Source organism: Triplophysa dalaica, chromosome 9 (genome assembly GCF_015846415.1).
Source record: "Triplophysa dalaica isolate WHDGS20190420 chromosome 9, ASM1584641v1, whole genome shotgun sequence".
Classification (NCBI taxonomy): domain Eukaryota; kingdom Metazoa; phylum Chordata; class Actinopteri; order Cypriniformes; family Nemacheilidae; genus Triplophysa; species Triplophysa dalaica.
The window spans coordinates 23,596,579-23,612,231 of record NC_079550.1 but is presented as its reverse complement, the minus strand read 5'-3'; the positions used below and the strand labels follow the sequence as shown (position 1 = coordinate 23,612,231).

General features: G+C 36.5%; 2 protein-coding genes across 3 annotated transcripts; both read right to left on the bottom strand.

The window, feature by feature from the left end:
• Positions 1-632: 632 nt before the first annotated feature.
• On the bottom strand, positions 633-7,323 carry LOC130428234 (uncharacterized). Its single transcript, XM_056756085.1, has 8 exons — positions 7,200-7,323; positions 5,802-5,945; positions 5,569-5,722; positions 5,373-5,493; positions 2,890-3,002; positions 2,009-2,145; positions 1,774-1,927; positions 633-1,698 (listed from the first exon to the last, which is right to left on the bottom strand). Exons 2-8 carry the CDS (start codon positions 5,927-5,929, stop codon positions 1,570-1,572), a joined length of 936 nt encoding a protein of 311 aa, XP_056612063.1. The 5' UTR covers positions 5,930-5,945; positions 7,200-7,323; the 3' UTR covers positions 633-1,569.
• Positions 7,324-8,542: 1,219 nt separating this feature from the next.
• Positions 8,543-15,007, bottom strand: si:ch1073-429i10.1 (delta(14)-sterol reductase TM7SF2). Of its 2 annotated transcripts, none has more exons than XM_056757066.1 (12): positions 14,885-15,007; positions 13,522-13,554; positions 13,386-13,452; positions 13,113-13,300; positions 12,836-12,890; positions 12,569-12,766; positions 12,349-12,452; positions 12,136-12,255; positions 10,933-11,101; positions 10,734-10,814; positions 9,073-9,195; positions 8,543-8,981 (listed from the first exon to the last, which is right to left on the bottom strand). In XM_056757066.1, the coding sequence occupies exons 1-12, from the start codon at positions 14,990-14,992 to the stop codon at positions 8,821-8,823; spliced, it is 1,407 nt and encodes a 468-aa protein (XP_056613044.1). In that variant the 5' UTR covers positions 14,993-15,007; the 3' UTR covers positions 8,543-8,820. The 2 variants fall into 2 exon arrangements, with proteins under 2 accessions (XP_056613044.1, XP_056613045.1); XM_056757067.1 differs by lacking the exon at positions 14,885-15,007 and adding an exon at positions 13,685-13,788.
• Positions 15,008-15,653: the final 646 nt, after the last annotated feature.

Below are 15,653 nucleotides of genomic sequence, written 5' to 3'. Positions count from 1 at the left end.
AATATGGACAAAGCCGAAAAAGACTCACCAAGCACTACGTCATTTTAATTTATGTAGTAATTTTTTTTTTACCCCTGACATAGATTGTTATTTCATTTTTCAAATTATACCCCAAGTTGTGTTTACGTTTTGTGTTTGTTTTTGTTGATATGAGTTGAATGTTTGTACTCTTTAATTTGTAGTCAGTAGAAAATGGTTGGTACTTTAATTGATAAAAACAAAAAAAAAGATATTTAGAAGAATGTTAACTGTTTTCAGTTCTGGGACATCGTCCACTGCTCTAGTTGGAAAAAAACATTTTTTTTTTTTTCTCATTTTGTTCAGTAACTGAGATATTTTGGAGAATTAAGGAAAACAAACACCTGTTCTGGGGCACCTTTGACTACCATTTAATATTTCCTACTAGTTAATGTTTCCAGGAACTGGAACATTCTCCTAAAAATCTTTTTTTATACAGGTATGAATCTAAATGAATGTAAGTAAATGATGCAAAATTTCCATTTTGGGCAAATTATCCGTTTAAGTACGTAACAGAAAACAGATGCGTGCTATTTTATATGCCTAAAAATCACTGTTTAGTAAATAAAACACAAAATGAATATTTTCATTAAAAGAAACAAAAACTCACAAAACAGTGTGTGACATCCATTTATTACGTAATAAGAGAAATTTCAAATTACAAAGATCAGCTTATTTAAACACCTGAATGTTCTGAAGTCAAACTCTTATTAAAGAAACAAATAAACAAATAAAATACTAGTCAAATACCGAGCAGGATTACACATCAGCCTGAAGAATCATATCAGCGTTAAGATGTGTTATTTTACTCGTGTACACAAAATTTAACTGAAGAACAATATTGAGTCGACAAATGTATTTATTTAAGGAGAAGACTTTCCTATCAAAAGGACCACGTCATTCCCTGGAGAACACACAGAGAGGCGGAAGAGAATCACGGGTAATATCCCTTTACACACATTCAATCTGAAATTTATCCATTAGAAAACAAAAATAATTTTGAAATGTAAAAATGTATTTATAGGAATATCCACCTCCACCTGAATTTTTTTCTTCAAAAATATGCTCTAGATCTATGAAACAAGCTTTTATTAATGCATTTAAAAAAAGGAACAGATCTTGAGAATTAAAGTTATTCTTAATATAGCGATAATACACATTTGTTGGAGAGATGCTCGCACTCTGACTGACAGCCCCAAACACAGACACATCAGGGTGCCAACAGCCTGTGGGATTCTGGGATGGATCAGGACTCTCCTAGCACCCTGCACAAGAGGTTTTGAACCTCTAAACGCAGACCTCTGACCCCGTCTGCAATCTGTTTCACTCATGACACATGGGCAAAGTGTGTGTGTTTAAGGCTGATCAGGTACAGGCTGGTACATGCAAACAAGAAGTACCCTTAATAGTCTGCTGCCAAAAAACAAAACCACCACATACGTCAGACCCCACTACCATGACTAATGTGCTAAAACTACCAACAAACAGTAAGAGAGAGAAAAAGAGAGAGACAAAGAGAGGAGAATGGGTCAAAGAAGAAGAGAGTGAAGTCTAAGCACGTTCTCCGCGGATGCGACGTGCCAGCTGGATGTCTTTGGGCATGATGGTGACACGTTTGGCGTGGATGGCGCACAGGTTAGTGTCCTCAAACAGACCCACCAGGTATGCCTCACTTGCCTCCTGCGAACACACAGGATCAACAGTGATCACAGACCTGTTTTATCAACATTATTCCTTCAGTTTGTGTAAACGCACCTGCAGGGCACCGATGGCAGCGCTCTGAAACCTCAGATCGGTTTTAAAGTCCTGGGCGATTTCACGGACCAGACGCTGGAACGGAAGCTTGCGGATCAACAGCTCAGTGGACTTCTGGTAGCGGCGGATCTCACGCAGAGCAACAGTACCGGGCCTTCACAACACACACACAACACAGTGAGATGAATTGTGAGTCAACAACATGAAGAGAAACAGAGTAATGCTTCTTCATCACCTGTAGCGATGGGGCTTCTTGACTCCTCCAGTGGAGGGAGCGCTCTTACGGGCCGCTTTAGTCGCTAGCTGCTTACGAGGGGCTTTTCCTCCAGTGGATTTACGGGCGGTCTGCTTAGTACGGGCCATACTGACACACTATCACCTAAACACACACACATTACATATATGATACAGAGACACACTCATTATTACACATGAATAAACAGTATTCCAAACTTATCCATGTCTTAAGCCTCCGGAAATATAATGGACAATAATAGTAGAAATACTAACATCATGATAAAATGCAAGACATTATGAAAGAAAATTGAGGCCAGAAATAACAGAATAAAATAAAAGTCATGTAAAAAACGATTCAGAAATATATATATATATATATATATATATATATATATGAAGAGTTTGGTTCAAAAACAATGAGAAAACTTGTTTTTTCTCAAAAATCATGTTTTTTTTAATGTGCATTCTAAATAATATAAATCAAGCAGTGGTTGGTCGTTTAGATTTAAATACAGCTTCAAAGAAACTCTTTAAATGGAGTTATGTCATTTTGGAACCAAACTCTTTTATCTCTATATATTGTCATATACACAACCAAAATAACAATTTCAAAACCATCATATATTAATTTCTGCCATTATTTTAAAACATTTTTAAACATGAAAACACAAAAAACTCAAATAGTTTTGAAGCTTTTCAAATGTTTGTAATTGATTGTCCTTTTTTCTTCTTTTATATTTTGTATTATTATTTAATTCGTATATTGCTATTCATCTTTCTCTTATTTTGTATCTTTCTTAGTTTATATTGTATAATTAAGGTGCTTTTGTAACTTATATTAATCTCTATTAAAAACATATATATTTATATATCATATACACCAGAGCAGGAGCATTCGTCGTGATCATCAGAGATGATGTAATAGAGGGTTGTCCGTGCGAGCCACGCCCCCTCCGCTGCCATCATGGCGCCTGTTTGATACGGACAGGGAACTGATCGAGAACACCAAGAAACTAACGAGAAAACGTCGACATTTTCCCTACGAATTACTCGACTGTTCTTGACAATCACACTCGGATTATAAAGACGACACCCCGCGCATTCATGATCGCGTGTTTAAAGCAGGAATGGGAGCGCGTGTGTGGATTTTCGGTGTTTGTGAATCGTCGCTGTTTTGGAGTGATTCTGCAGCTCGCGCGACTGAAGTGCTTCAATATTTCGCGGATACAAACATAAAGGCGCTTAAATTCACGCGAGTGAAAAAAAAACACGCGTGTCCCTTCTTATATATCTACTTAACAACACATTTATATTCAATGTGCTCTGAGTGTTCTTACCTTTGCGGAAATGCTGTTTTAAAGAGTGTTTTAATTTCAGCTTCGCTGTTATTTACCGTCTCTCGCGCACAATGGGAGCGGAAATGCGCCAGGCAGCGGCTCCCATAATGCACCGCGGCGCGCTCGTATAAAATACAACATTACTGATTCACAACCAAGTAAGACCTGTTTAGCGTGTTATAGACATATTAAACCCATGACAAGACGGTAAAGTTATGATATTATCACAAGGTGTAGATGTTGTTACTCTCATGAACACTATAACACTGAATGCTTGTCCTATTATTCATGTATTATGATGTTAACTTATTACTAAATAATACCATAAGATCAGCGGGAGTCTTGTAGAAATACAAAATATATCTATTATTGAGTGTTCACTGCTCATGGGGGCAGTCAAACCCTGATGAAAATATAACCATTGTTTTATTACAAATAAACAATATTTTTTATAAACAGTTTTACTACTGGTCCCTGTGGTAAGAACATAGTAAGTTTGTGGTTACTGTGATTTTGAACACGTTCATAAAATTGACTAAAAGCAGATGCCACATTATTACATTTGCAACATTTAGTTTAAACATTTAAAAGCTTCTGATGTTCTATTATCATGGATATGTGTTTTAGGGCTGTCAGATGATTAATCGCGATTAATCGCTTCCAGAATAAAAGCTCGTGTTTACATAATATATGTCTGTGTTCTGTGCATATTAATTTTGTATTAATAAAAACATATACATACATACATTTAAGAAAATATATATATATAAAGATTAGGGCTGTCAAACGATTAATCGCATCCAGAATAAAGGTATGTGTTTACATCATATATGTCTATGTACTGTGCATATTAATTTTGTATTTATAAATCCAAACACACATATACATATTTAGGAGATATTTACATGTATTTATTTATATTTACCAATAATTTGAATTATATATAAATGTTTATACATTTTAAGGATTTTCTTAAATATGTGCATTGATGTGTGTGTTAATAAATACAAAATTATTATGCACAGTACAAAGATATATATTATGTAAACAAACTTTTATTCTGGATGTTTTTAGTCACAAATAACTGTTTGACAGCCCTGATAAAGATTAATAAAGGTATGTAATTTCAATTATTGATAAATATAAATAAATACATGTTTCCCATATATGTATACATGTGTGTGTGTGTGTGTGTGTATGTTTTTATAAATACAAAATTAATATGCACAGAACACAAACATATATTATGTAAACACAAACTTTTATTCTGGATGCGATTAATCATTTGACAGCCCTAATTTAAATAATGAATTCAATTTTAACAACCCAGGAAATTTAATATATAGTTTAACACCACTTTATTGTTCCTAACTTGTGAAGTAAAAAGAAAACAATCACTTTGTGATAAAAACTACGATGGGTGTAGAAAAAACCTGAGTGTCTGCTAAATATCTCACAAATAGACTCACAAATATTATCAAATGGTATAAAACAGGTACGGTCTGTTGCTACATATGCTAAATAACACAATTTATCCAAAGACCACGAAAATAAAAAAACATGCCCTCCAAGCCATGATTAAGGAACGTTCAGAACCCAATCCCAGAATGCATCACTGAAATTATACACACATCTACCGATCGGTGCGTTAAAAAACAATGAAAACACCACACACAACATTTGAAAACCGATTCAAAACGAACACGTGACATTTCCGGAGAGGAAAATGAGAAGGTTAGCACCTAAAACGATGGTCGCCAGTCTTGACTTCGTTCATCATGATTTAGATTTGAATGTGTTGAGACATCACAGTGTGAGATCTGCATTGAGTGTTGAAACAGCACCTCCGGTCCTGTAGTTTAGTTTATTAAGTATCCTGAGGGCAGACACGCGTCCGAGAGTACAAAGCCAACACAAACACAAATATAGAAAGATCACTCACAAAAACTGACACTCCAATAAAAAATTACCAAATACAGATGAAGAAAACGTGCAGACAAGAAGAAGAGAGTGAAGTCTAAGCACGTTCTCCGCGGATGCGACGTGCCAGCTGGATGTCTTTGGGCATGATGGTGACACGTTTGGCGTGGATGGCGCACAGGTTAGTGTCCTCAAACAGACCCACCAGGTATGCCTCACTTGCCTCCTGCGAACACACAGGATCAACAGTGATCACAGACCTGTTTTATCAACATTATTCCTTCAGTTTGTGTAAACGCACCTGCAGGGCACCGATGGCAGCGCTCTGAAACCTCAGATCGGTTTTAAAGTCCTGGGCGATTTCACGGACCAGACGCTGGAATGGAAGCTTGCGGATCAACAGCTCAGTGGACTTCTGGTAGCGGCGGATCTCACGCAGAGCCACAGTACCGGGCCTTCACAACACACACAACACAGTGAGATGAATTGTGAGTCAACAACATGAAGAGAAACAGAGTAATGCTTCTTCATCACCTGTAGCGATGGGGCTTCTTGACTCCTCCAGTGGAGGGAGCGCTCTTACGGGCCGCTTTAGTCGCTAGCTGCTTACGAGGGGCTTTTCCTCCAGTGGATTTACGGGCGGTCTGCTTAGTACGGGCCATACTGACACACTATCACCTAAACACAAACACATTACATATATGATACAGAGAGAGACACAGACCGTATTACACAATGGAAATATACCCATTCTAATAATAAAGGTAGTGGTGTTGTACAGAGATGGTATAAGATTATACATTTAGTCATTTAGCAGACGCAGTTATCCAAAGCAATTTACAGAGATTTCAGGGAGCAATTAAGCATTATGTCATTATAACGGAGCAATAATAATACTATGGTACTTTGATATAAATGATAACCAAGCCTATTTATACCACGTGATATTTCACAGGCAAGGATACAACAGATAACGTTAAGCCGCTGTCGTTTCAGGGTACATTTTCTTGTAATATGTAACCCTGGATCCCAAAACCAGTCTTAAGTAGCACAGGAGCATTTTTATGTCAAAAATCATTATGATATTAAGTAAAGATCATGTTCCATGAAGATATTTAGTAAATTTCCTACCTTTAATATATCAAATTTTTCATTTTACTTAGTGGATGACATGTCACAGTGCCTCTGTGAACAATTCAAACATCAATATAAATCTTATTTTTTTCAGTTTGCCGATTATGTAAAAATCTTAATTTCTTAAAATTGACCCATAAAACTGTTTTTTTGTCCAGGGTAATATATCACCTAAATTAAAATAAAGTATAGGAAAAACAGTACACTATGTTTACACTTTTATCATTTTAAGCTTCAGAATAATGTCAAATTCTCTTGTTTACATCAATGACATTCAACGGTCGGACCAGTTGAGTCGTCCCCGTTTAGCTTGACACGTCAATCATTATATTTTCAGCCTATTAACGACAATTACACAAGCGGGTGCGTAAATTTTGTCAAGGTGGGCCAATCAGCGCGCAGTCTGCAGCTCAAGCCCCGCCTCCGACCGGATGACATAATGGCTGCTGCTCGGACATTTGATAGGAGAGACAATACAGCAGTTTAACGATTGAGGCGAAAACAACACGATTTCCAAAGTTATTACAACCACGCGGTTCACATAAAACCGCACAATATATTAATGATCCATTTAATGTAGTTTCTGTGACCGGTACCGAGGTTAAAACGACGAGAGTTTGTTAAAATTTTCGAAGAGAAAACAGACTGATCGCCGAGCGCGACTGTTCGCAGTTTGAGCTCGAGACGCTTCTGTAAATCACTTATTTTACGACACGATGTCTATAACATTCATGACAACATTAAATAAGATTTTTTTTTAACGCGTGTGATGGAAAGAAGGAGGGAGAGAGGACTCACCTGTCGAGTGTTTAGAGAGGTTTTGTTATTCCGCAGCGGCGGGTTTTTAGTGCCTGAAGAGAGTTTGAGGTGAAATGGCTGACGGTTTCCCATCATGCACCGCGGCTTCTTCACATGAGCACGTGTCGTTTACAGTTAAAGAAAAATTTATTTTATTATTATATAAATGAAAACGATAAGTCTTATTATTTAAGAAAAATATGTCGGGGACTTGGTTATTAGCTTTTCGCGAAATCAATTCGAAAATTGAAGTCCCAGTAAAAATGACACTGCCTATTTATTCATGAAATATTGCAGCGTTTATTGGGGTTAATGTTTATTTAAAAAAATACAACCAATAAGGTTTGTTTGTCAATGGGGTTCATTCTCTTTTTAAAAATCGTACGCTCTCATAATCTTGAGTAATAAGAGCATCTGTTATTATAATTAGTATGTAATTAGTATGTCGCAAATCATAGAATGCAGAAATGAGTATTGTCAAAGTACCCGGATGGTCTACTGATTCTGGTGAAAATGAAAAGTGTGAATCCATGGACTTTTAAATTCAAATGCTTCTAAAACATGTAACATTCTTGAGTCTGCTGTAATATTTCTTTAAATTTATTTTTAACTATATTTAAATTTATTAAAAATGTTGATATGTTTTATTGATTTGTATGTATTTGCAGAGTATGTGTGATTTCCGTTGTCTCCCCTGTAATTGTGTTTTATAACTAGAATTAAAAAAAAGAATCCATGGACACTTGACGGCTTTTAGTGACGCTACACTGCATTAATCAAATGAAATAAAATCACTAAATTATAAAATGTAAGCATACAACCATACATACAAAATAATGAATGAATAAATACTTAAATGCGAGGAAGAGCTGTATTTTGATTTTCGTGACAGTTATGGATCACAGTGTCGTCTAGGCAACAACGGCCACTTCCGTTTCGCGTTAATATGTCCCAGTGCGTCCATACAAATTTACTACGCACTATAATGTACATACTTTTCCATAACAAAAACACTACATACTCTAAGGGAATAGTACAAGTAGGCGGATTGGGACACAGCACTGTTAACGAGTCAAAATACGGAAGTAAGAACGATCGCAACTTCCGGTTCACGGGGACTTCAACATTCAACAGTGTCTGTTTTCTAGTTTAAATAGGAATTTGTTTTACTCTTCAAATATCATTTTGTAACATTTTTAACATGTTGTAAATTTTTATTCTGGCACTGCACATTCATGAAGCCTTAAGTGAAAATAAATCATTTTATAGTTGAGAATATTGATGATCATTTCTTGGAAACGTTTTCTGTTTGGTCTCTTGAAAAACCACAAGAACAAACATGGCCGTGTTTATATGATCACATTATTATTTTATTCAAGCTTGTGCATCAGTCTTGTGTTAATTGTGTAACGATTTACATTTCATTTTAACAAGTAAACACAAGCAAGTTTAAGTTTAACTATATTTTAAGTAAACTTCATGTATTAAGTATACATGTATTAAGTATACTTCTTCTAGTACATTTTGAAATCGGCATTTGTAGATTAATAAGTGTACAGTAATAAATACTGAGTGCCTTTCATAACAAGCGTATGCTGAATGTGTGATTCACATAAAGTTTTCAGTACACGTATGGAATCAGCTTGTATGGCACTCTTCTGCAGTATTCTCTCCAGGCCCCTCCGTGTTTCTTCAGACAAGATTCTTCAATCTCATTGGCTCGTTTCCTGAGTAGATTAAAACACTGTAATGCTGGCAGATACGGCAGAAAGCTACTGAATCCTGCGGGGCGAACACAAGAGCATGTGACTCGCTGAAGTGAGAAATCAATCACAACCCAATGCACTTATTCTTATTCTATATGCATTCGTACCGCAGGGAAGACACCAGGCAAACATCATCACAATGTCTCCCAAGTAATTTGGGTGTCTGACCCAACCGAACCACCCGGACACCAGCAGACTCTGACCCGACGGACTTCTGATCGTCTCCAGAGCTTTAAAAGAGGACACGGTATCAATCAATCGCTGCCACAACACGTGTGTGTGACAAACATGATTCAATATCAGTCATTAGAACAACGGTGGGATGTGTTTACAGAAAATAATCTTTGTTTAATACACAAGAGATTTAGAAGACACAATTTTCATTAAGGTACCCTTTATAAAGCATTTATAACACATTCTTGATTAATAAGTCATTTACAAACGCATTATAAAGCAGTTATAACCGCATGAATAAAAAGAGGGATTCTAACCAAATAGCTGCCAAAAAGTGAGCCATTTTTAACTCACTAGTTATACATGCTTAATTAATATATTTATTTAATATTTATTTGACTCAAAAGCAGATTGATTATTATCTTGATGTTGTTTGGAAAATAGGCCGTCAGATGGGAGAATGTAGGGTGTTATGTTGGTTTTTAATATTATTGTATATTTCAATTTGACAGGTTACTAACGTTCAGAACTTATTAATAAATGTATAACTTATTTAGAAATACTCTTTCATGGGCTCTCATCAAACATCTCTAAATATATGATTCACATCAGAGATGTAGCCTTGTAAGTGTTCTGTTTCTGCAATAAATAAATGTTTTCTGGTTTTAATGAAATATTGGAAGTAATTGAATCATTAATAAAACATTTTAAACAAACAAGTTAGCGGACATTAAGTGTTAAAAAGTGTTCGAAGGTTTGATGAATTTATCTTGATAAGCAAGAAAAAACTCACTATTTGCCAGGTATTTCCTTAGAATCCCCCTTTTTATTTATGGAGTTAAAACTGTGTTATATTGTGTTTGTAAACGACGTGTTCAAGCAATAAGCCTCGCAAAGCAGTTGGTTACAGTGCATTTTAAAACAGCTAAGGGTGTTGTGATACGACGCAAAGCGCAGTGCCTTAAACCCCGTAGCTATTATAAAATGCACTGTAACCCACTGCTTTGCCCGACTTATATATTTTTTGAATACAGTCACTCCATATGCTTAGCAAGGTTTCATGAAATAAAGTAAATAAAGTGATATTTATGCTATGTGGTGCGGTCAGCCGATATATATCGTGGTATCTTATAACAGCTTAGAACTCCGCTCAGCCAATCAGAATCAAGGACCAGAACTGACCGTTTTATCATAGTCATTATACCATGTTCTGTTTGAATACTGGATTCCAGTTGGCTAGAAGGTGTGCATTAAAACCCTGTAATCCACGGCTATCTCCAGTAAATTTGATTACATTTAAAATGAACTGACAAAATAACCCTCATATTCACCTGTTTGATCTAAAATGACACTGTAAACATCAATAAAAGCTTAAACTTGGCAAATAACCATCGTATAAGCAGGACAATCCATGGCTAGCTGTGCATTAAAGGAGTTTAATGCACTTTGCAGAGGCAATCACTCTCCTCTTCACGTCAGGTGGTTCTTCGCCCTGGATTATCCCTTACATAATGAACACATTTATAAATGCTTTACGAAGAGTACCTTAATGTAAAGCGTTACCGAAAGCAAAGTGAGAAGATGTAATACACACAGGAGAAGGTGGAGTCATTTGGATTTCTGCGAAAACCGTCTTTCTGCTCATTGGACAGATAGTAGACCAGGAACCCAAAACCTAACAGAGAGAGGAAAGGTGTTCCAACACACACACGAGTCTCAGGATTCACATTCAAGGAACTCTTACAGCGTCACAAATAACACAAAATGTTTGAGGTCATGAAGATTATTCTCACCGAACAGCAGACAGATGAACACAGCTGACAGGTGATGGATGTTATTGGGCTTTTGAAGAAGAAAGTAAACGGGTAAACTGGAGAAGAACGGGATCCAGATATACTCGCCCAAAATCATTATGAACCCGATCGGCTCCTCTGTGAACTCTTTAGTTGTCAGTATAGTCGCCTACAGAAACACATGAATGCAACTTCATTCACAGACATCAGATATTAATTCAATTTATTTTACTGTTAGGAATTAATAACTTTGCAACTCTAGTGTTCTGGATGTGACATGTCAACTCTCGTGGAATGTATTTGTTACCAATATACTGAACCATTTGTTTATTAATCCTTGTTGATAGAGTTTGATCATCAGAAAAATAAAAAAGACACCTTTTTGGGGACGTCAAATTTTGTAGAATATCTGTGAATTAAAATAATAGAACCTAAAGCAATAATACCCAACAGATGCAGAAGGGACGTCTCTTCATAAAACTTCAACAGTTACTTTATTTTATATGATTTATGAGGAATATGTAGCGTTATGGATGTGAAAATCATGAATATAACACTGAGCAGACTAAAAATAAAACAAATGCTTTCAAAACTATTAGTGTTTGTTTTTGAGTTTCTCCTTTTTTGTGCATTACGGTCAAAACTGTTTGTTACTTATTTGTGTATTTTAAGCAAGGTTTGTACAGCACAGTGGTCAACTACTGTTGTTTTTATTCTGCTTTTTAAATAAGTTAGGTGATTAATTGATTAAAACTTTTGGTAAAAACTTGATTTTCCCATGGTAAGGTTGATATATTCACGGAAATGCCCTTCTGCTTCCATTTTAAATAATGTTGAAAGGAAAAAGTCAAAAAGACTCAATTCATTCTAGAACTAAATAGAATTTGATACATTCTCAGTTGTGTTTCAATGAAGTCTCAGATGTTAATTGTGTAAACATTTAACTCATTTAACACATGAAGAGTCTGGAGGTGTACATGAATGTAGACAGTAGGATCTGGATTTTACTGAATGTGTTATGAAGTGTTTGTGTTGATAGTGAGATCTTCAATAATATTGACTTTTGATTGCAGACGAGACAAATCTGAGCTCAGTTTCTCTTCTGAAACTAATCACATTTATCAGATTTCTGACTCTTTTTCTAACTTAGATGTTAAATGTGATTTTGTTTCTTATGTGACGGTCATGTGACCTCTCTCTGACCTCATCGATGACGAAGTCCAGGATGTAAATGAGATGAAAGGTGATGACAAGCAGCAGAGAGAGAGAGAGAGGGTCCTTCATCTCCACAGCTGTCAGCAGATAGATCACATCCATCACGGCCTGCAGGACATGAACACATCATCATCATCATCATCATCATGTGTGTTTGTGTAACAGCACAAAGAGAAGAAGGGTTTACACACACAGACTCACCCAACCGATGAATCCAATCCTGACCATCACAAACTGCTTCACGTCGATGTTGCCCACACAAGGGTCCATGATGTGACCCAGAACAAAACTCAACATGGGCTTTGCTGTATTGAAGAGAACATATGAACTCACTGCCAAAACATCTGATGTGGAGTGGAAATACACACACACACACCCATTATATAAAAGTGTGTATTGATTGAAAGAGGAAGGTTTGTACCTGTGTTGGTGTACTGTACATGTGTAGAGGTGGATGTTGTGAGTGGGTGCAGGTACAGGATCAGACTGATCAGCAGAGACACACACACACCTGCACTCACCAGCGCAAACAACCTCTGGGTCACCGCACCGGCCCGTATAAACCCCCAGAACCACAGACTCAAGACCAGAGCCACAGTCAACACGAACGCATGGAGACCTGATGTTCCCATCAAAACATTACTCACAGATCACACACAACACCTCCATCTGACATCAAACCTCTTACCATTGAGTTTGTATTTTATTGGCTTTCCATGAGAGCTCATCTTGCCTTCTGTCACCTGTGTATGTGAAGAGAAATACATTTCATGTCATGTGAAAACACTTTTCTCTCTCTCTCATGTCGTGTCAAACCTGTATGAGTTTCTTTCGTCTTCAGAACACAAAAGAAGATATTTTGAAGAATGTCAATCCTCAAACAACACCATTGACTTCCAACACAAAACCACGCAGACATTCCTCAAGATATCTTCTTTTAAACACCGAGCACGTTCTGGTCTCACCTGTCCTACAGGTAGATAATAGAGCGCCCCCTGCAGGACAGTGTAGAGGAGCACCAGGAACAAAGCGCTCCAGTCCCAGATGGGGCTTTCAGCAGAACCCAGCAGAACCCACGGCTCAGACGACGCACGACAGCAGTCCAACAGAGTTATGAGAGACACCCCCAACAGAAAACACACCAGAATCAGATCTGTCAAGACACACAAACAAACACAATCTTTGTCTGGACTCGTTGTGAAAGAAATGACGTCTCATCAGCTCACAGACAGACTCACGGATGTTGTTCCATCGACTCTGGACCTGCAGGACATTCTCGTGTCTCAGTTTACGGCTCCTGAGCACCTGCAGAGATTCAGTCAGAAACACTCTGATCTACAGAACATGTGTCCAGAAGCACTCAAACAAACTCACCTGAGACTCTTGCTCGTGTGCGCTCATCGCGTCCTTTAAAAGAGACAAGAGGATGATGTCACTCACACAACTCTAACACCTCATATTCATTCATTCAAGACATTATTCATCACTTTTCACGTTCACTACACTTTGCATCAAAAACATTTAACATGTTACTCGCCCCGATTCACGGAAAACACGAGCCGCGAGCTTTTTATTATGAGGTGCACGTGCGGCATTCTGAAAAGTTTAGCTTATTTCATCTCGATGCGGTTCCGTCGCACGCGGATCGCTCCCTATACATTAAGTCATTCAACACACACGTTTATAAGTGCTCGAGCCTGCCGCGTCTCTTCATTTAAAATAACGAACTTGCGCGCGCTAAGGACGCGAAATGTGAATCGCCCTTTAAGTAGCACGGGAACATTTTTAGTAATAGACAGAAATAAATTGTAACCTATTAGTCAAAATGACACATTTTTCTTTTATGCCAAAAGCATTCTGTTAAATAACTTACATTTATTGTACATTTCCCTCCGTGCATAATCAAATCTTTATATTTGCGAGTAATATCCCGTCAAACACAAGAACGTTCCTCTGACGTTAATGGTTCCCTGAAAGTTTTTTTAAGCTTTGTTTTTGGTCATCTTTACGGAAATAAAACGTTAGTTTCATGGTTCCCCTTACGTTAGTTTTTTGTGCCCAGAACGTTTGGGAACCAGAAACTAACGTTCTATTAACGTAAAGAAAACTTTCCTGGAGAACCGAATACGAAACTAGAAAATAAGGTTCTGGGAACCAAAAATTATTAGCTGGGATGCTATATACGTTAAGGACTTCATTTGGACAACTTTAAAGGTTATTTTCTCTATATTTAGATTTTTTTAATACCCTCAGATTTTCAAATAGTTGCAACAAACCAGACATCACAGCTCATTTATTCAGCTTTCAGATCATGTAAAAATTGACCCCTATGACTGGATTTGTTGTCCAGGGTCACATTTATAAGCAGAAATAAATGTATAAATATATATATATGTATATATATATTCTATGATAATACCACTTCATAAGGGTTGTTTGTGGTTTTAACAATTGTGTTTTGTTTTAATTATTTTATTGTTTGCTTTATGCTTGTCAATGATTACTTTTTTTATCGGTTAGATGTTGTATTAATGGTAACTTGTATTATTGTTTTATTCATTCTAAGGTGTCCTCGAGTGTCATAATAAATAAAATAATAAAATAGTGTGAACTCTAAACATCGACAGCATGAAAATTGACATCTTTTCTAATCAAATGGGATTTTTTATATTATAATAACAATATAGTGCAAAATGATTACAAGCGTTTGCACAATGAAGAAATGAAAAAGTCTTACCAGAGAGTCTGTGTGATGCAGACAGAAGTGAAGATCTCCTGTGATCCGTTTATACTCAGCTCTTACCAAACACACAAGATGTTCAATGACAAACGCAATAACCGACATCTGTTTGGTGTGTGTGTGTGTGTGTTTGTGTGTCTGTACACCCAAGAGATACTATAACACGAATCATATAAAACATTTGAATAAAGATGATTCATACATTTAAACCATATATGTGTTCATTATGTTCATTAAACACATGAAGCCGTTGACAAACAAACTATATAACGAGTTTATACAGCTACAATAATGTTATTTTACTATGCATTCCAATTAATATCAATCAAAGTGCAGTTTGTTTTGATTTAAGCCATAATAACAAAAAATACAGCAAACTAAAACCTATAAAACACATGAATATTGAAAAAAATATATCTTTTGGAAATTAAATCTTCATATTTTCATTTAAATGTAGAAAAATTGTCAAACAAGATGCTGCCGGAGGACTCCACAACAAAAACAGACATTAACATTTTCTACTCATCGCAACTGTTATTTAATAAACTTTGAATGTGTTTGTATTTAATTACAAATTTGCAAAACAAAGAATATAATCTGAGATGGAAGAAACATGAAAGATTCAACATGTTGAGATGAAAATTGGAGTTTACGTTGCACAGTGTGCACACACCGGAAGCGACGCTATGACGCGACACAAGGCTGGATTTTCGCGTCGCGCCGCATCCTGTGTGCACACAATGTAAAATGATAATAATTTCTAATT

What these genes read in the sequence shown, in the direction of transcription:
- LOC130428234 (XM_056756085.1), bottom strand. Translation starts at nt 5,929, where the DNA reads ATGGCCCGTACTAAGCAGACCGCCCGTAAATCCACTGGAGGAAAAGCC. An exon ending in CTGCCATCGGTGCCCTGCAG is followed by an intron (nt 5,494 to 5,568) that starts GTGCGTTTACAC and finishes GTGTGTTCGCAG; the next exon opens with GAGGCAAGTGAGGCATACCT. An exon ending in CTGCCATCGGTGCCCTGCAG is followed by an intron (nt 1,699 to 1,773) that starts GTGCGTTTACAC and finishes GTGTGTTCGCAG; the next exon opens with GAGGCAAGTGAGGCATACCT.
- si:ch1073-429i10.1 (XM_056757066.1), bottom strand. Translation starts at nt 14,992, where the DNA reads ATGTCGGTTATTGCGTTTGTCATTGAACATCTTGTGTGTTTGGTAAGA. An exon ending in AATAAAATACAAACTCAATG is followed by an intron (nt 12,767 to 12,835) that starts GTAAGAGGTTTG and finishes TGGGAACATCAG; the next exon opens with GTCTCCATGCGTTCGTGTTG. An exon ending in TGCCTGGTGTCTTCCCTGCG is followed by an intron (nt 8,982 to 9,072) that starts GTACGAATGCAT and finishes TTCGCCCCGCAG; the next exon opens with GATTCAGTAGCTTTCTGCCG.